Here is a 14,511-nt window from a genome sequence, read left to right on the forward strand (position 1 = left end):
TCAGGGACCCCCACCAAGCAGGTATGCTCTCTTCTCACTGCTGCCAACAGGAAGAAGGTACAAGAGCCTCAGGACTCACACCACTAGGTTCAGGAACAGTTACTACCCCTCAACCATCAGGCTCTTGAACCAGAGGGAAAAACTTAATTCAACTTCATTTGGCCCATGACTGAATTGTTTGCACAGCCAATGGACTCAATTTCAAGGACTCTTCATCTCATGTTCTTGATAGTTATTGCTTGTTTATTATTATTATTATTATTATTATTATTATTATTATTATTATTATTATTTTGTATTTGCACAGTTTGTTGTCTTCTGCACATTGTATATTTGTATGCCCTGTTGGGTGTGGTTTTTCATTGTTTCTATTACACTGCTTTGAAATTTTGAATTATCAAACACAAAAGTGAAACGTCCATGCTGCACACATATCTTAGGTGTACAAGGAGAATTAAGGTGAATCATCACTTAACTGAATTCTAAAATATCAAGTAAGACTGTCCTTGGAAACAATATATCCAATGCAAAGATTAACAAGAAAGAAACAGAACTTTTGCTGTTTAACAATGCTCGAAGCTGTGAAGCTATCCCTGTCTATTGCATGATGCTAAATTATCGCCACAGATAAATAATCGTGATTTGCACTGAAAGGAATTGTGCACCAGTTTTATCAAGCTTTTCTTTTCAGGGTTTTTGTCTTGGTCAATTTGTGTCCTTAAATTTCATTAATCTGATTTGGAGAGGAGACAAAAGTTTACTCTTTAGCTATTCACATGGTTGTTTGCTAGTTTTTGTTGCCCAAGGAAGGAGGTAGGTGCCTTGAATATATTGGATGAAACTACCAATGACAACACTGTTGATAGAATCCCAGTGATGTGGAAGCTTACTGGAGTGAGATAGATTGACTGGTCGAATGGTGTCACAACAACAACCTCATACTCAATATCAACAAAACCAAGGAACTGATTGTGGGTTCAGGAGGGAGAGGTCAGGAGAACACACACCAGTCCTTACTGAGGGGTCAGTGATGGAAAGGGTGAGCAGCTTCAAGTTCTTGGTTGTCAACGTCTCAGAGGATCTATCCTGAGCCCAACACATTGATGCCATCATGAAGAAGGCATGACAACGGCTTTACTACTTTAGGAGTTTCAGGAGGTTTGGTGTGTCAGTTTGCTATTGATGTATCAAGGAAAGCATTCTTGCATCACAGTCTGGTATAGAGCCTGCAGAGTGTTGTAGACTCAGCCAGTTCCATCGTGGACACAACCTTCCCCACCATTGAGAACATACTCATTATTTATTGGTATTTATTTATCATCTGCATTTGCATAGTTTGTTTACAGTTTACAGATCCTGCTTACATTTACTGTCCTGTAGATTTGCTAAGTATTCCTGCGAAAAAAGAATCTCGGTTGTATGTGGTGACATGTATGTACTCTGATAATAAAATTTACATGGAACTTTGAACTTTTTGAACTTTGATCCTAAAGAGGTGGTGCCACAAAAAGGTGGGTCCATCCATCATTAAGGACCCTCACCATCCAGGACATGATCTCTTCTCATTATTACCATCAGTGATAAGATACAGAAGCCTGAAGACCCACATTCAATAATTTAGGAATAGCTTCTTCCCCTTCACCATCAGATTTCTGAATGGTCCATGAACACTACCACAATATTCCTCTTTTTGTACTGTTTATATATATTTCTAATTTATAGATTTTTATGTCTTTGCATAGTACTACTAACACAAAACACAGATCATATTTCAATGATAATAAACCTGATTCTGATTCTAATCTTGTCACTACATATGACTTTGGAGAGTATATTTACTTTCCCACCCACCTCTGGGCCTCCTTCCAAGAAGTGAACAGGATATAAATATCATGGCTATTAAGATTAATTTATTTTGCCGACTGTACTTCACTGCATCCTAAATCTCAAAGCAGTTAGATCTAAAATTAGTAATTTCCTGCTCCTGCTATAGCTATTAATGTTGCAACATAAATATGCTTTGTATTTTAAACAGCATGGCAGTGGGCTGCAGTCAAAAATAGATGCAAACCACAGACATTTTTTGTATATGATTATTGTTGGTACTGAATGCAAAAGAACAAATTCATCTTTATTTATTTTTGACCTTTCACATTCACAGAATCTTCCAAAATGTTTATGCTGAACTATTTGTTCCTGAAGCATGCAATAAATTCCCACAATCAATGGGTAATAAGCAGATAATCTGTTTTATTGACACCATTTCTGTGATACATGTTGGTGAGTAACTACAAGATCTCACCTGTTCTTATAAAAAGCTGGAGGAACTCAGTGGGTCAGACAGCACCTGAGGAAGGGAAAGGACAGGTGACTTTTCCAGGCCCTTCACCTGGACATCCTGAAATGTTGACTGTCCATTTCCCTCCAGATTCACTGAGTTCCTTCGGCTTTATGTGTGTTATTCTAGCTTTCCAGAATCTGCAGTCACTTATGTCTCCTCACCTGTTCTGTTTTGACTAGAATCATGGAATCCTTTGTGTCCACCTATGAGAGCAGAAGGAGCATTGATTTAGCATTTAATCTGAAAGTCAGCACTTGAAATTGTTCCTCAAAGAATCTGAAACACTGACTTTATTGCTCCATCAATGTGGCAAGACATGCTGGGATTATTTTTTTGTTGTTGTTTTTACCTTAAATAGTCAGGGAATTACCAATAAGTCAAAGCTGCAATATTGACAATACCAGCTGCAAATAACAGGCTTACCACAATAATCCAATGAATTTACTGCCATTCTTATTATGCAAGTGATATAAATAACAAGCTTTCAGTAATAAATGCCTTACAAATTCAAGTGAAACTCCTTTATACATTGTGTGTCTACTACAAAGAATAGTTGAGAGTATTTGTGTTGATGTGGTTAAAAAAGTGATTAAAATTAGCAAAAAAGAAAAGAATAGGATATGTTCAATGAGATAAACTGTTGGCAAAGACAAATGTGGGGAATAAACACAGCCATGCCATCTTTTGGATTGAATGCCCTATTTCTGTACTGTAAAATGCAACATACTGTAAATACAATATGTCCCACATGCTATAAATTAACTGATGCTAAAATTTATTTTTGGTAGAATCAGGATAGATCCTTGCTCTTTGAATAACTTTACCTTGAGATGAGTATCTGAAGTACCACAGCAGAGAAGAATATAGGCTGTATGCTAGAAAACAGATGGGAGTAGATGGCTGGTACTTTAAGAATGAGTTCAGTGGCATTTCCTTAATGTGTGGCAGTATGATCTTTCACTATCCATCTAAAATAACCTTGCCTTAACATCTCCCATAAAAGACATCATGTCCAGCAATGTATTAGACTCTTACTGTCCTGAATCCAGTCCTGAAAGCAAATCATTATCCATAACCCTTCCAAGTTTCCAGAATTATCCAGGCTGATAGGATTCAGCAGTTGGCTGTCAGATTGAGAGATTTTCAAATCTTATTATCTGGCAAGGAAGCAGGCTCTTCATCTTTCAAAACAATCTAAGACATGTTTTACTGTTATATTGTTGTACATGTATTGGTCCAGACTGACTATGTTGGCTTTGTTCCCATTATAATGCTACAGAAGATGGACAGCTCGTTTGCATTCTTGAATCTGGCATGGCAGAACCCAACCTCATTATGTCAACTGGTCTGCATGTCTTTGGGTCCAGTGTAACAGATGGGTTTCCACTGCAGCCTGCCAAGCAGCATTGCAGTGTTGTACCACTGAACAGATAATTAGCTTTTGTTGAAAAATATAAACTGGAAAGAAGATTTTATCTTTTAACTATTCCAGCACCACTGACTTAGTAACTTAGTTTAATGATAGCCAGCTCAAAAACCACCAGAGCTCTCATGAGAAGTACTTCAGGTATGTGAACGTTATGCTGAAAACAGATCAGGTACACGCATACATAAATGCACCAATTTTAACATTAATACTTCTGATCACCCCAAAGCATATCATGTTTTGTTATGTGGGATCTAGTTTGATGGAAAATCGCAGTAAGCCAGAAAATTGATATGCAATTGGAAAGTGTGCTCAGAATTCCCTCGAGCCATTCACTTGATAGTTACTATAAATGAGATTGCAGTGATCTTTGCAGACACTGTTTGATATGTTACTTTATTTTGCACCATGTCATGTCTTTCCAAATATCTGATTTAAAGTCACACCACACCCATGTGGCCCCTCACACTCAAACCCACCAAAATCTTTTAAGATCATACAGATGAAACATTATTGAAGCTGGTGGGGATGAAACTTCACTTCTAGCTCTGATAAAGGAAGAACTTTCTCTGAATTTTGCAGTGCTACTAGACAAAGACCATTAAACTTTCTTATACTGCATTGCAAATGTCTTTGTATTCAAGGTGGTTCCATAGCCTTAATTTAAATTCTGATCTACAGACTAAAAATTTCAGCACCAGATCCCACAGAATCTCCCTAAATCTGCATCTGTGTGCATGCAGTTTGCCACCTGCTTTCAACACCAGGGTTTCTATGCTGGGTCTTGTATCTTCAGGCTGTGCAGCCATAGTCCTTTCAGAAGTTGCAGGTCCCCAAGACTTTTCAGATAAATTCCAGCCCATTCAGATCCATAACATACTGATGAAGTTTATACTGGGGAAAGTCACAAAATAAGTGATACTACATGAGAATTAGCTTGTACACATAACTTCCTTTACCATTCCCTTCAATTACCTACCACTGATTATCAGTCAATGTGTAAGACATTTCATCCCCAATATTTGGCTTTAGAACTGCTAAGCATCTGGTCTGGTTTAAATTGCAATTCGACAGTGCAATGCAACTTATTTTGTATCTTCTAAAGAAGCATGCTGAAACATTACTCCACCATAACTACAGAGAACCAAGTCATTTCTGCTCATGGCCACTTACAATACAATCAATCTGGTTGGTAGTTTACAGCAAATTCACTTTAACAGAATTGATTTTACCACCTTCAGAGATCAAAGACCATTGTGTGAGTGACATAGGAAAGTCGGCAGACTGAATTACTGGTAATGCTTACGGGAGAAGGCGTGGAGTGCAGTGGGCTCTGGAAAACCATCTGACGGGCGAAGTGGAAATTCCGGACCAAACTTGAATCAACGAGGGATCCTCAGCAGCTGTGCAGGGCTCGAATGCTATCATCTCCTACAAAGTTTATTCAAGTAACATGGGAGAGGGCAGGGCTTCGCCGTGAGATGAGCTCAATGCATTAGACAATAGACAATAGGTGCAGAGGTAGACCATTCGGCCCCTCGAGTCTGCACCGCCATTCTGAGATCATGGCTGATCATTCACTATCAATACCCAGTCCCTGCCTTGTCCCCATATCCCTTGATTCCCCTATCCATCAGATATCTATCTAGCTCCTTCTTGAAAGCATCCAGAGAATTGGCCTCCACCGTCTTCCGAGGCAGTGCATTCCACACCTCCACAACTCTCTGGGAGACGAAGTTCTTCCTCAACTCTGTTTTAAATAACTGACCTCTTATTCTCAATCCATGCCCTCTGGTACTGGACTCTCCCAACATCTGGAACATATTTCCTGCCTCAATCCTATCAAATCCTTTAATTATCTTAAACGTTTCAATCAGATCCCCTCTCAATCTCCTCAATTTCAGCGTGTACAAGCCCAATCTCTCCAATCTCTCTGCGTAAGACAGCCCTGCCATCCCAGGAATCAATCTAGTGAATCTACGCTGCACTTCCTCAATTGCCAGAATGTCCTTCCTCAAACCTGGAGACCAAAACTGTACACAATATTCCAGGTGTGGTCTCACCAGGGCCCTGTACAAATGCAAAAGGACATCCTTGCTCTTGTACTCAATTCCCCTTGTAACAAAGGCCAACATCCCATTTGCCCTCTTCACTGCCTGTTGCACTTGCTCATTCACCTTCATTGACTGGTGAACTAGGACTCCTAGGTCTCTTTGCATTTCTCCCTTACCTAACTCTACACCGTTCAGACAATACTCTGCCCTCTTGTTCCTGCTTCCAAAGTGGATAACTTCACATTTATTCACATTGAATGACATCTGCCAAGTATCTGCCCACTCACCCAGCCTATCCAAGTCTCCCTGTATTCTCCTAACATCCTCTTCGCATGTCACACTGCCACCCAGTTTAGTATCGTCAGCAAACTTGCTGATATAGTTTTCAATGCCCTCATCTAAATCTTTGACATAAATCGTAAAGAGCTGTGGTCCCAATACAGAGCCCTGTGGTACCCCACTAGTCACCTCCAGCCAGTCCGAGAAACACCCATTCACTGCTACCCTTTGCTTTCTATCTGCCAACCAGTTTTCTATCCATGTTGAAACCCTGCCCCCAATGCCATGAGCTCTGATTTTACTCACCAATCTCCTATGTGGCACCTTATCGAATGCCTTCTGAAAATCTAGGGACACAACATCCACTGGCTTACCCTCGTCTAACATCCCTGTTACACCCTCAAAAAACTCCAACAGATTAGTCAAGCATGATTTGCCCTTGGTAAATCCATGCTGGCTCGGCCTAAATCTATTACTGCCATCAAGACGTGCCACTATTTCGTCCTTAATAATGGACTCAAGCATCTTCCCCACGACTGACGTTAGGCTAACAGGGCGATAGTTCTCCGTTTTCTCCTTCCCTCCCTTCTTGAAAAGTGGGATAACATTAGCCACTCTCCAATCTTCAGGAACTGATCCTGAATCTAAGGGACATTGGAAAATGATTACCAATGCATCCGCAATTTCCTGAGCCACCTCTTTTAGAACCCTCGGATGCAGACCATCTGGACCCAGGGATTTATTAGCCTTCAGTCCTACCAGTCTACTCATCACAGTTTCTTTCCTAATGTCAATCTGTCTCAATTCCTCTGATATCTTATGACCCTGGCCCATCCATACATCTGGGAGATTGCTTGTGTCCTCCCTGGTGAAGACAGATCTAAAGTACGCATTAAATTCTGTTGCCATTTCCCTGTTTCCCATAACAATTTCTCCCAATTCATTCTTCAAGGGGCCAACATTGTTCTTAACTATCTTCTTTCTCTTCACATAGCTAAAAAAGCTTTTGCTATCCCCTTTTATATTCCTGGCTAGACTGAGCTCATACCTGATTTTTTCTCTCCGTATTGCTTTTTTAGTTAAGATCTGCTGTTCCTTAAAACTTTCCCAATCATCTGTATTCCCACTCATCTTAGCCCTGTCATACTTCTTTTTCTTTAATGCTATGCAATCTCTGACTTCCTTTGTCAACCACTGTGGCCCCTTCCCCCTCTTTGAATCCTTCCTTCTCATTGGAATGAACTGCTTTTGTATCTTTTGTATTATCCCCAAGAATATCTGCCACTGCTGATCCATTGTCTTTCCTGCCAGGGCATCCGCCCATTTAACTTTGGCCAGCTCTTCCCTCATGGCTCCGTAGTCTCCTTTATTTAATTGCAACACTGACACCTCTGATCTGCCCTTATCCCTCTCAAATTGTAGATAAAAACTTATCATGTTATGATCACTACTTCCTAATGGCTCCTTTACTTCAAGATTGTATTAGGTATGAATAGGAAAAGCATTCAATAACCTGAAAATTTTGTCTGAAAACTCTGTAGCCCGGAGGTCCCAGACATGCCAAATTAATAGAATTTTACTGCATTTTCTTGAAGACCATAGACCATAAGATATAGGAGCAGAATTAGGACATTTGGCCCATTGAGTATGCCCCTGCATTTCATCATGGCTGATCCATTTCCCTCTCAGCCCCAATCTCCTGTCTTCTCCCCGTATCCCTTCATGCCCTGACCAATCAAGAATCTATTAACCTCTGCCTTAAATATACAGAAGACCTGGCCTCCACAGCTACCTGGGGCAACAAATTCCACAAATTCACAACTCCCTGGCTAAGGAGATTCCTTCTCATCTTCATTCTAAAAAGCTGCCCTTCTATTCTGACTCCAAATATCCTCCCAATCACTGATGGCAGACTAATGGGCCTGTAATTTCCTTTCCTTTGCTTCCCTCTCTTCTTGAAGAGTGGAGTGACATTTGCAATTTTCCAGTGTGCTGGAACTATTCCTGAATCTAGTGATTCCGGAAAGATAATTACTGATGCCTTCACAATCTCTGCAGCTACCTCTTTCAGAAGTCTGGGGTGTACACCATCTGGTCCAGGTGACTTATCTACCTTCAGACCTTTCAATTTCCCATGAACCTTCTCCCTAGTAATCGTAACTTTTCACACTTCATGACCCCTGACACCTGGAACTTCCACCATACTGCTAGTGTCTTCGATGGTGAAGACTGATATAGCACAAAGTACTCTTTAAGTTCATCCGCCATTTCCTTGTCCCCCATTACTACTTCTCCAGCATCATTTTCCAGTGGTCCAATATCCACGCTCACCTTTCTTTTACTTTTTATATATCTGAAGAATTTTTGGTATCCTCTTTAATATTATTGGCTAGCTTACTTTTGTATTCCATCTTTACCTTCTTAATGACTTTTTAGTTGCCTTCTGATGGTTTTTAAAAGATTCTCAATTCTCTAACTTCAGATGAATTTCTGCTCTATTATATGCCCTCTCTTTGGCTTTTATATTGGCTTTGATTTCTCTTGTTAGCCATGTTTCTGTCATCTTCCCTTGAGAATACTTCTTTCTCTGTGGGATGAATTCTTTGCTTTCTTTGCCTTTGGAATTTCTTCCAGAAATTCCAGCCATTGCTGTTCTGCCGTCATCCCTACCAGTGTCTTTTCCAATCAATTCTGATCAATTCCTCTCTCATGCCTCTGTAATTCCCTTTACTCCACCGTAATACTGATACACCTGACTTTATTCCTTTAAAGGTCTTATCAAACTCAACAAATCATCAATTAGCATACTCAGGGGACAATAATCCCCTTTGTAACATGGACATTTCCTATTGTCATCACTTCATTTTCCATTCACTATACCATTTTCAACTCTCTAATTTAGAAATAATCTTGCTTGTTCTTCTTCTCTCTAAAGTATTATCAGGATCCTTCTAGAATGCTTGATATCCAAGTGAGTGCCGTTTAAGTGTGACCTCATCACTTCCGTAAGTCTTAAGCCATAGATCCTGAAGCTGAATTGCATCAAACTTAAGTTGTAACTTGGAATGCATGGCAAAAGCTACTGACTGTAGTTTCAAACGAAGTTGGGACATTGCACACTAGTGAGTCAGGATGTTAACTGAGACAGAAACACTGTTCATCAGTTATGTGGCATAAAGGAGAGTAGAATTTACTGGATTGGATGAATTAATTTCATCATTTAAATTCAGTTAGGTGATCTGAAAGAAACGACTTAAGGCCAGTTTCATGATGATCAGGGCCTCTAACCATTGTAATATATTGGAAATGGAATTGGTTTATTGTTTTCACATGTACCGAGGTACAGTGACTAGCTTGTCTTCCATTCTTCTCACACAGGTCACATCAGTGCAGAATGCATTGAGATAGTACAAGGTAAAATGGTAATAGAAGAAGAAAAATAGCCCTTAACTCAGCAGTGGAGTTATTGGGGCACCATCATGACGTAGCAAACTATTCTTGTTTTTACAAGGCTGAGTTGCTAGCTCGATGCTCAACCCGACCTGGATTCGAACTCAAGAATCTTTGCTCTGGAGTCCGGTGCCACTAAACGGGACAAGGTGATAATAGAATGCAGAATAAAATGTAACAGCTACAGAGAAAGTGCAGTGCAAGTAGAAAATATGGTGCACGTTCATAACAAGGCAGATTGTGTGGGCAAGAGATCATCTTTAGAATCATTCAATAGACTTATAACAGCAGGGTAGAAGCTGTCGTTGAGCCTGATGGTGCGTGCTTCCAGGCTTTTGTACCTTGTGCCTGATGGGAGAGGGATTAAGAGACAACGTGGCCATTGTGACAGTGGGCCAGTGTATGAGCGGGGAGGCTTTGGCTTAAGAGGCTTCGGTATGAAGAGGTCGAGTAAGTGGCCCAGATGCTGGGAGTGACAGCAGCTCTTTAAAAAGGCTTCAGTGAGAGAACACAGATAATAACAGTTAAGGTTTTATTTTGTTGTTCATCTTCAGTCCTTGATTCTCTGTAGGCAAAATGGCAGCTAGGGCACCTGCAATATATGGGAAGTCAGGGGACCTCACTGTCTCCCCGACAATGACATCTATGGGAAGTCTAGCCAGGTGCAGTTCCTTGCAGACCAGGTCAAGGAACTGGAGCTGGATCTGGAGATACTCACTATCATCCAGAAAGCTGAGGGCTTCATAACCCATGTAGCAGGCACACCTTTCCATGCAGATGATGAATCCAAAGGAATGGCAGAGACTGATTCAGTTTCGCACTAACAGGTTGCAGGAGTTACCACTCAACAGTGAATTCAACATAGGACTGCCTTAGAGATTCCAGCTCCAGAGTTTTCCCTCGGGGCTTACTCCCTGTGGGTATGTGTGGGCAGCAGAGGTTTGAGATCAAAGTTTTCCTTTTCCTAGATGGGTTTCCAACCACAGCTGACGTGCCTCATCTGCCCGAAGCAACTGGTTTTAAGGCACCAGTAATCCACCTTTGCCCCTTCTGCTGTCAGTGGAAACAGTTCCACAGGGCTTAGTACCTAAACCACATGTGAAGGCCAGGAGCTGGACTTAGTTATCAGAGGCTATTTGAGATGCACGCTATTGTGAGCATTTAATATGCAGTGGGAGCTTATCCTGTACACTATCCCTGGCTGTAATAACCTTAAGCAATCTCTAACGGGTATATCTTTTGGTATACTGTTGAGGGGATGTTCTTTCAGGGGCTAGCAGCAGTAGTCAAATATCTGGCACTGTGACTGGCTCTGAGGCTTAGATGGAAAGTGTACAGACAAACAGAGTGATAGTAATAGGACACTTGATTATGAGGGGACAGACAAGAGATTCTGTGGCTACAGCAGGGACCAGGATGGTGGGTTGCTTCCTGGGTGCCAGGGTCAAGGATATCTACAAGCAGCTGCAGAAAATCTTCAAAGAGGGCAAACAGCCAGACTTTGTCGTACTCAATGGTACAAATGAGATCGGTAGAGCAAGGGGTAGGGTCTTGCAGGGATTCAGATCCTTGGATCACTGGGATCTCTTCTGAGGCAGTGCCAGCCTGCGCAAGAGAGATGAGTGGCAGCTGAACTGGAGGGGTACCTATACCCTAGTGTGGAAATTTGCTTCTTACCACCAGGAAGGGCTTAACTTAGTTTGTTGTGGGGTGATAAGATACAGTGAGAAGATACAGGTACTGCAGCAACTGAAGAGTGTAAGCCTAGCAATCAGGATAGCCATGTTTACAATAAAAAGATAGAACACTGCTTTAGGATGCATCTATTTCAATGTGTGTGGCTGAGCAGGTAGGGTGGAAAAACTAAGGGTGTGGATTGCTTTTAGGAACCGGAATATTGTGGCCATAACAGAAATGTGGTTAAGAGAAGAGAAGAATTGTTCCAGGATACTGATGCTTTGGATGTGTCAGAGGTAAAGGTAAGAGTGAATAGAGTGTTGCCTTTCTGAAAAGGGAGGACATAACAACATGCTTAGAGAAGGTATTCTTGCAGAATCATCTATTGAGGCCACGGGTAAAACCCAGAAATAAGATGGGGATTATCACCTTGGTAAAGCTACCAAAGCAAGGGCAGCAATTTCCTTCCCTAAAGAGTATGACTGTATGGGAGTAACACACACACAATGCTGGAAGTTCTCAGCAGGCCAGGCCACATCTATGGAATCTATGATCATCTATGAGTTCCTCCATCAGTGTGTATGTGATACTCTGGATTTCCAACATTTGCAGAATCTCTTGTATTTTTGGTTGAACTGGACAGACTTTCATGTCCTTTGTAAGTTTCATGGTCACAATTAATTCTACTAACCTTTCATTCCAGATTTATTAATTTAACAGAAATTATATTCCAGAGCAACTGCAATAAAAACATAAAATTCTTAAACCATTCAGCAGCTCAGGAAATACCTGTGGAAAGAGATAAAGAATGGTGTTACGGGATGCTGGAATCCGCAGGGCAAAAGCAAACTACTGGAGGAACTCAATAGGTCAGTAGCTCAGTAGAGAAAATTGAACAGTCAATATTTCAGGTCGAGATCATTTGTCTGCACTGAAAAATAGAGGGGAGGTAGCCAGTACAAAGGGGTGAGGGGAAGGGGTGGAACAAGAACTGGCAGGTGATAGGTAGATTCAGTTGAGGAAGGGTGATAGGCAGATAGAGGAGGGAAGAGTAGAAATAGTGACAAGCTGAGAGATAATAGGTGGAGGTAATATAGGGCTGCAGGTGATGAAAAGCAGTGCCTGAGCTACCAAGTTTAATAGATCAGTATGTAACTGTATCCATTATATGTGAATCTTTGAACACTGCAATGCAGTCTCTGAAGTGGTGACTAGCTGGTTCTGGCAACTGAGTAAATAGCTGCTATATTCTAATAAATGTTATGGATATCAATGCCAAACTAAGCTATTCCTGAACAATTTTGATATATGTCTGCTGGTGTTGATTAAGCAGGCATTAGATTCCTTGAATTGTTTGTAGATTTACAACCATTCACAAGGTAAACACCTTCCGGTGTTAACAGCTGCCTCGTCTTCTTTAACACACAAACCAGCTGCTTCCGAAGAACTATGTGGTCTGCCTTTAATAATTGCCATCTGGCCTCATATTCAGACCAACTCAAATACCTTGGGGTTACAGCAGCCAATCAGCAAACACTGGAATCAGAAATAACCAGATGTCACCCAACAATTAAATTAAAACAGCTGATGTGTTAGAATCTGTGGGTCTGTGCAAATTGTTGATGCTATAAAGTGCAGTCTAGTTTCATGGGTTCTGTAACAAGGCTCAGCTCTTTGGAAGTAAAGTCACAAGGGGTCATGTAGGATTTCAAATCATAGGTTTGCAGAACAGCTCTTTAAATTCAATTGTTTTACTCCCCATCTTTCTTTTCAGTGGGTTAGATGCTTTGACAATTACCAGACTTCTTTTTTTTCTTTTTTAAATTTTCCCCTTCCCTCCCGATCAACAATTCCTAGTTTTCCGTGTAATGTGTACTTTCATCTGATCATCTCAGGCACAATTCGTCAATCTATTTAACATTGCTAAGGATAAAGGGGAAAAATTTGCAGAAATTCTGAATTCCAAAAGCTTATTACATTGTATCTTTTCAAACATTCTTCCACAGAATCTCAAATCTGAGAAACATCTTTTCTTCCTAACTTCCATTCCCCTTCTCTTTTATCACATCAGCACCTCACTCCTCACCAATTGATCTGTCTCATTCATTGTTCATCCATTCTAGGGTTCTTTATTCTAGCTGCCACATTTCAAAAGCTTATTGAAATTGTGGGCAAATAGCATTTCTCCATCAAGTCACTTGTGAATTATTCAATTAGCCCAACTATCCCATTTTAAGACGGCATGGAATAAATAAATACTGAAGGCATTTTCCAAGGCTTTAAAAAATGAGTTTTGAAAGCTAAATAACCAAATAGAAGGGAAACAGAAAGGAGCAATTATGAGGTAAGTTCTTGATATGAAATGCTAATTCTCTTAACTTAAGTGACCTGTTAATAATCAAGTGATAATTCTCACTATGTAATATATAAGAATTACATTGGTAGTACAAGGAAGGCTCTTGATTTACCTACTCTTCAAAATTAATATGTGTTATTAACAAGCAACTGTTGCTACCGGAAAATATCATGACTACAAAGAAAGCAAGAGCTTTGTTGTTAAGAGGTTACTTCTCATAGATGGAAACTCTAAACCAATGGATTTTTGCTTCAAGTAAAGGTGCAAATCATTTCAGACTAAGATAGAAGTTTCTACAGTGAAACAGACTGTGATTCCTTGAAACTCTCTGCCCTGTGGATTCTTAGTTGGGGAGCATTTGAGACAAAGATTTATAGATGTTTGGACAGAAAGAAAATCAAGGGATATAGGGACTGAACAGTAAATGGATTTGAGGTTGAGGATTAGCTCTACTACTGAATAATAGATACGACCTTATGGCCCACTCTTGTTCCTATTTCTATGTACATGTTCCTTTTCTCTTACTGTCACTTTAAAGCATATTTGTAGCTTATTTGCTTCAATGAAATGAAAGTTGATTATTTAATGGTTTTATTCAAACTTTGTTCCTCCTAATCTGGCCAGCTATTTACAATCTACTAAAATAATAATAAATTTTTGGATGGATTGTGTACATGATTATTCAGCCATCTGTAGTATTGAATGATTCATGTCTGGACTGTTCCAGGTTGGATCACTAATCTGAGCTGATTTGTTGGGAGCAACAATTTGTGCATCCCAAACAGCAGGGGTTAAAAATGGCACCTGTGTCTAATTCTGATCAATGCTTCATTTCATGTACAAACCTTGGAATCAGATTCTGTTAAAATAGTCTCCTTAGTTAAACTGCTGAAGTTTAGACCTAAACAGTTAAGAAGGAAGGTTCAAT

General features: G+C 40.3%; 1 protein-coding gene across 1 annotated transcript in view; it reads right to left on the reverse strand.

Moving 5' to 3' along the window:
* The window catches only part of LOC132384521 (neurexophilin-1-like), a 52,516-nt gene extending 42,214 nt beyond the window's left edge, over nt 1-10,302 (reverse strand). Inside the window, exon 1 of the mRNA XM_059955669.1 lies at nt 10,174-10,302. Coding sequence (XP_059811652.1) covers nt 10,174-10,302 — 129 coding nt within the window. The remainder of the gene's footprint in view (nt 1-10,173) is intronic.
* Nucleotides 10,303-14,511: the final 4,209 nt, after the last annotated feature.

The sequence above is a fragment of the Hypanus sabinus genome, chromosome X1 (assembly GCF_030144855.1).
Source record: "Hypanus sabinus isolate sHypSab1 chromosome X1, sHypSab1.hap1, whole genome shotgun sequence".
NCBI classification, from domain to species: domain Eukaryota; kingdom Metazoa; phylum Chordata; class Chondrichthyes; order Myliobatiformes; family Dasyatidae; genus Hypanus; species Hypanus sabinus.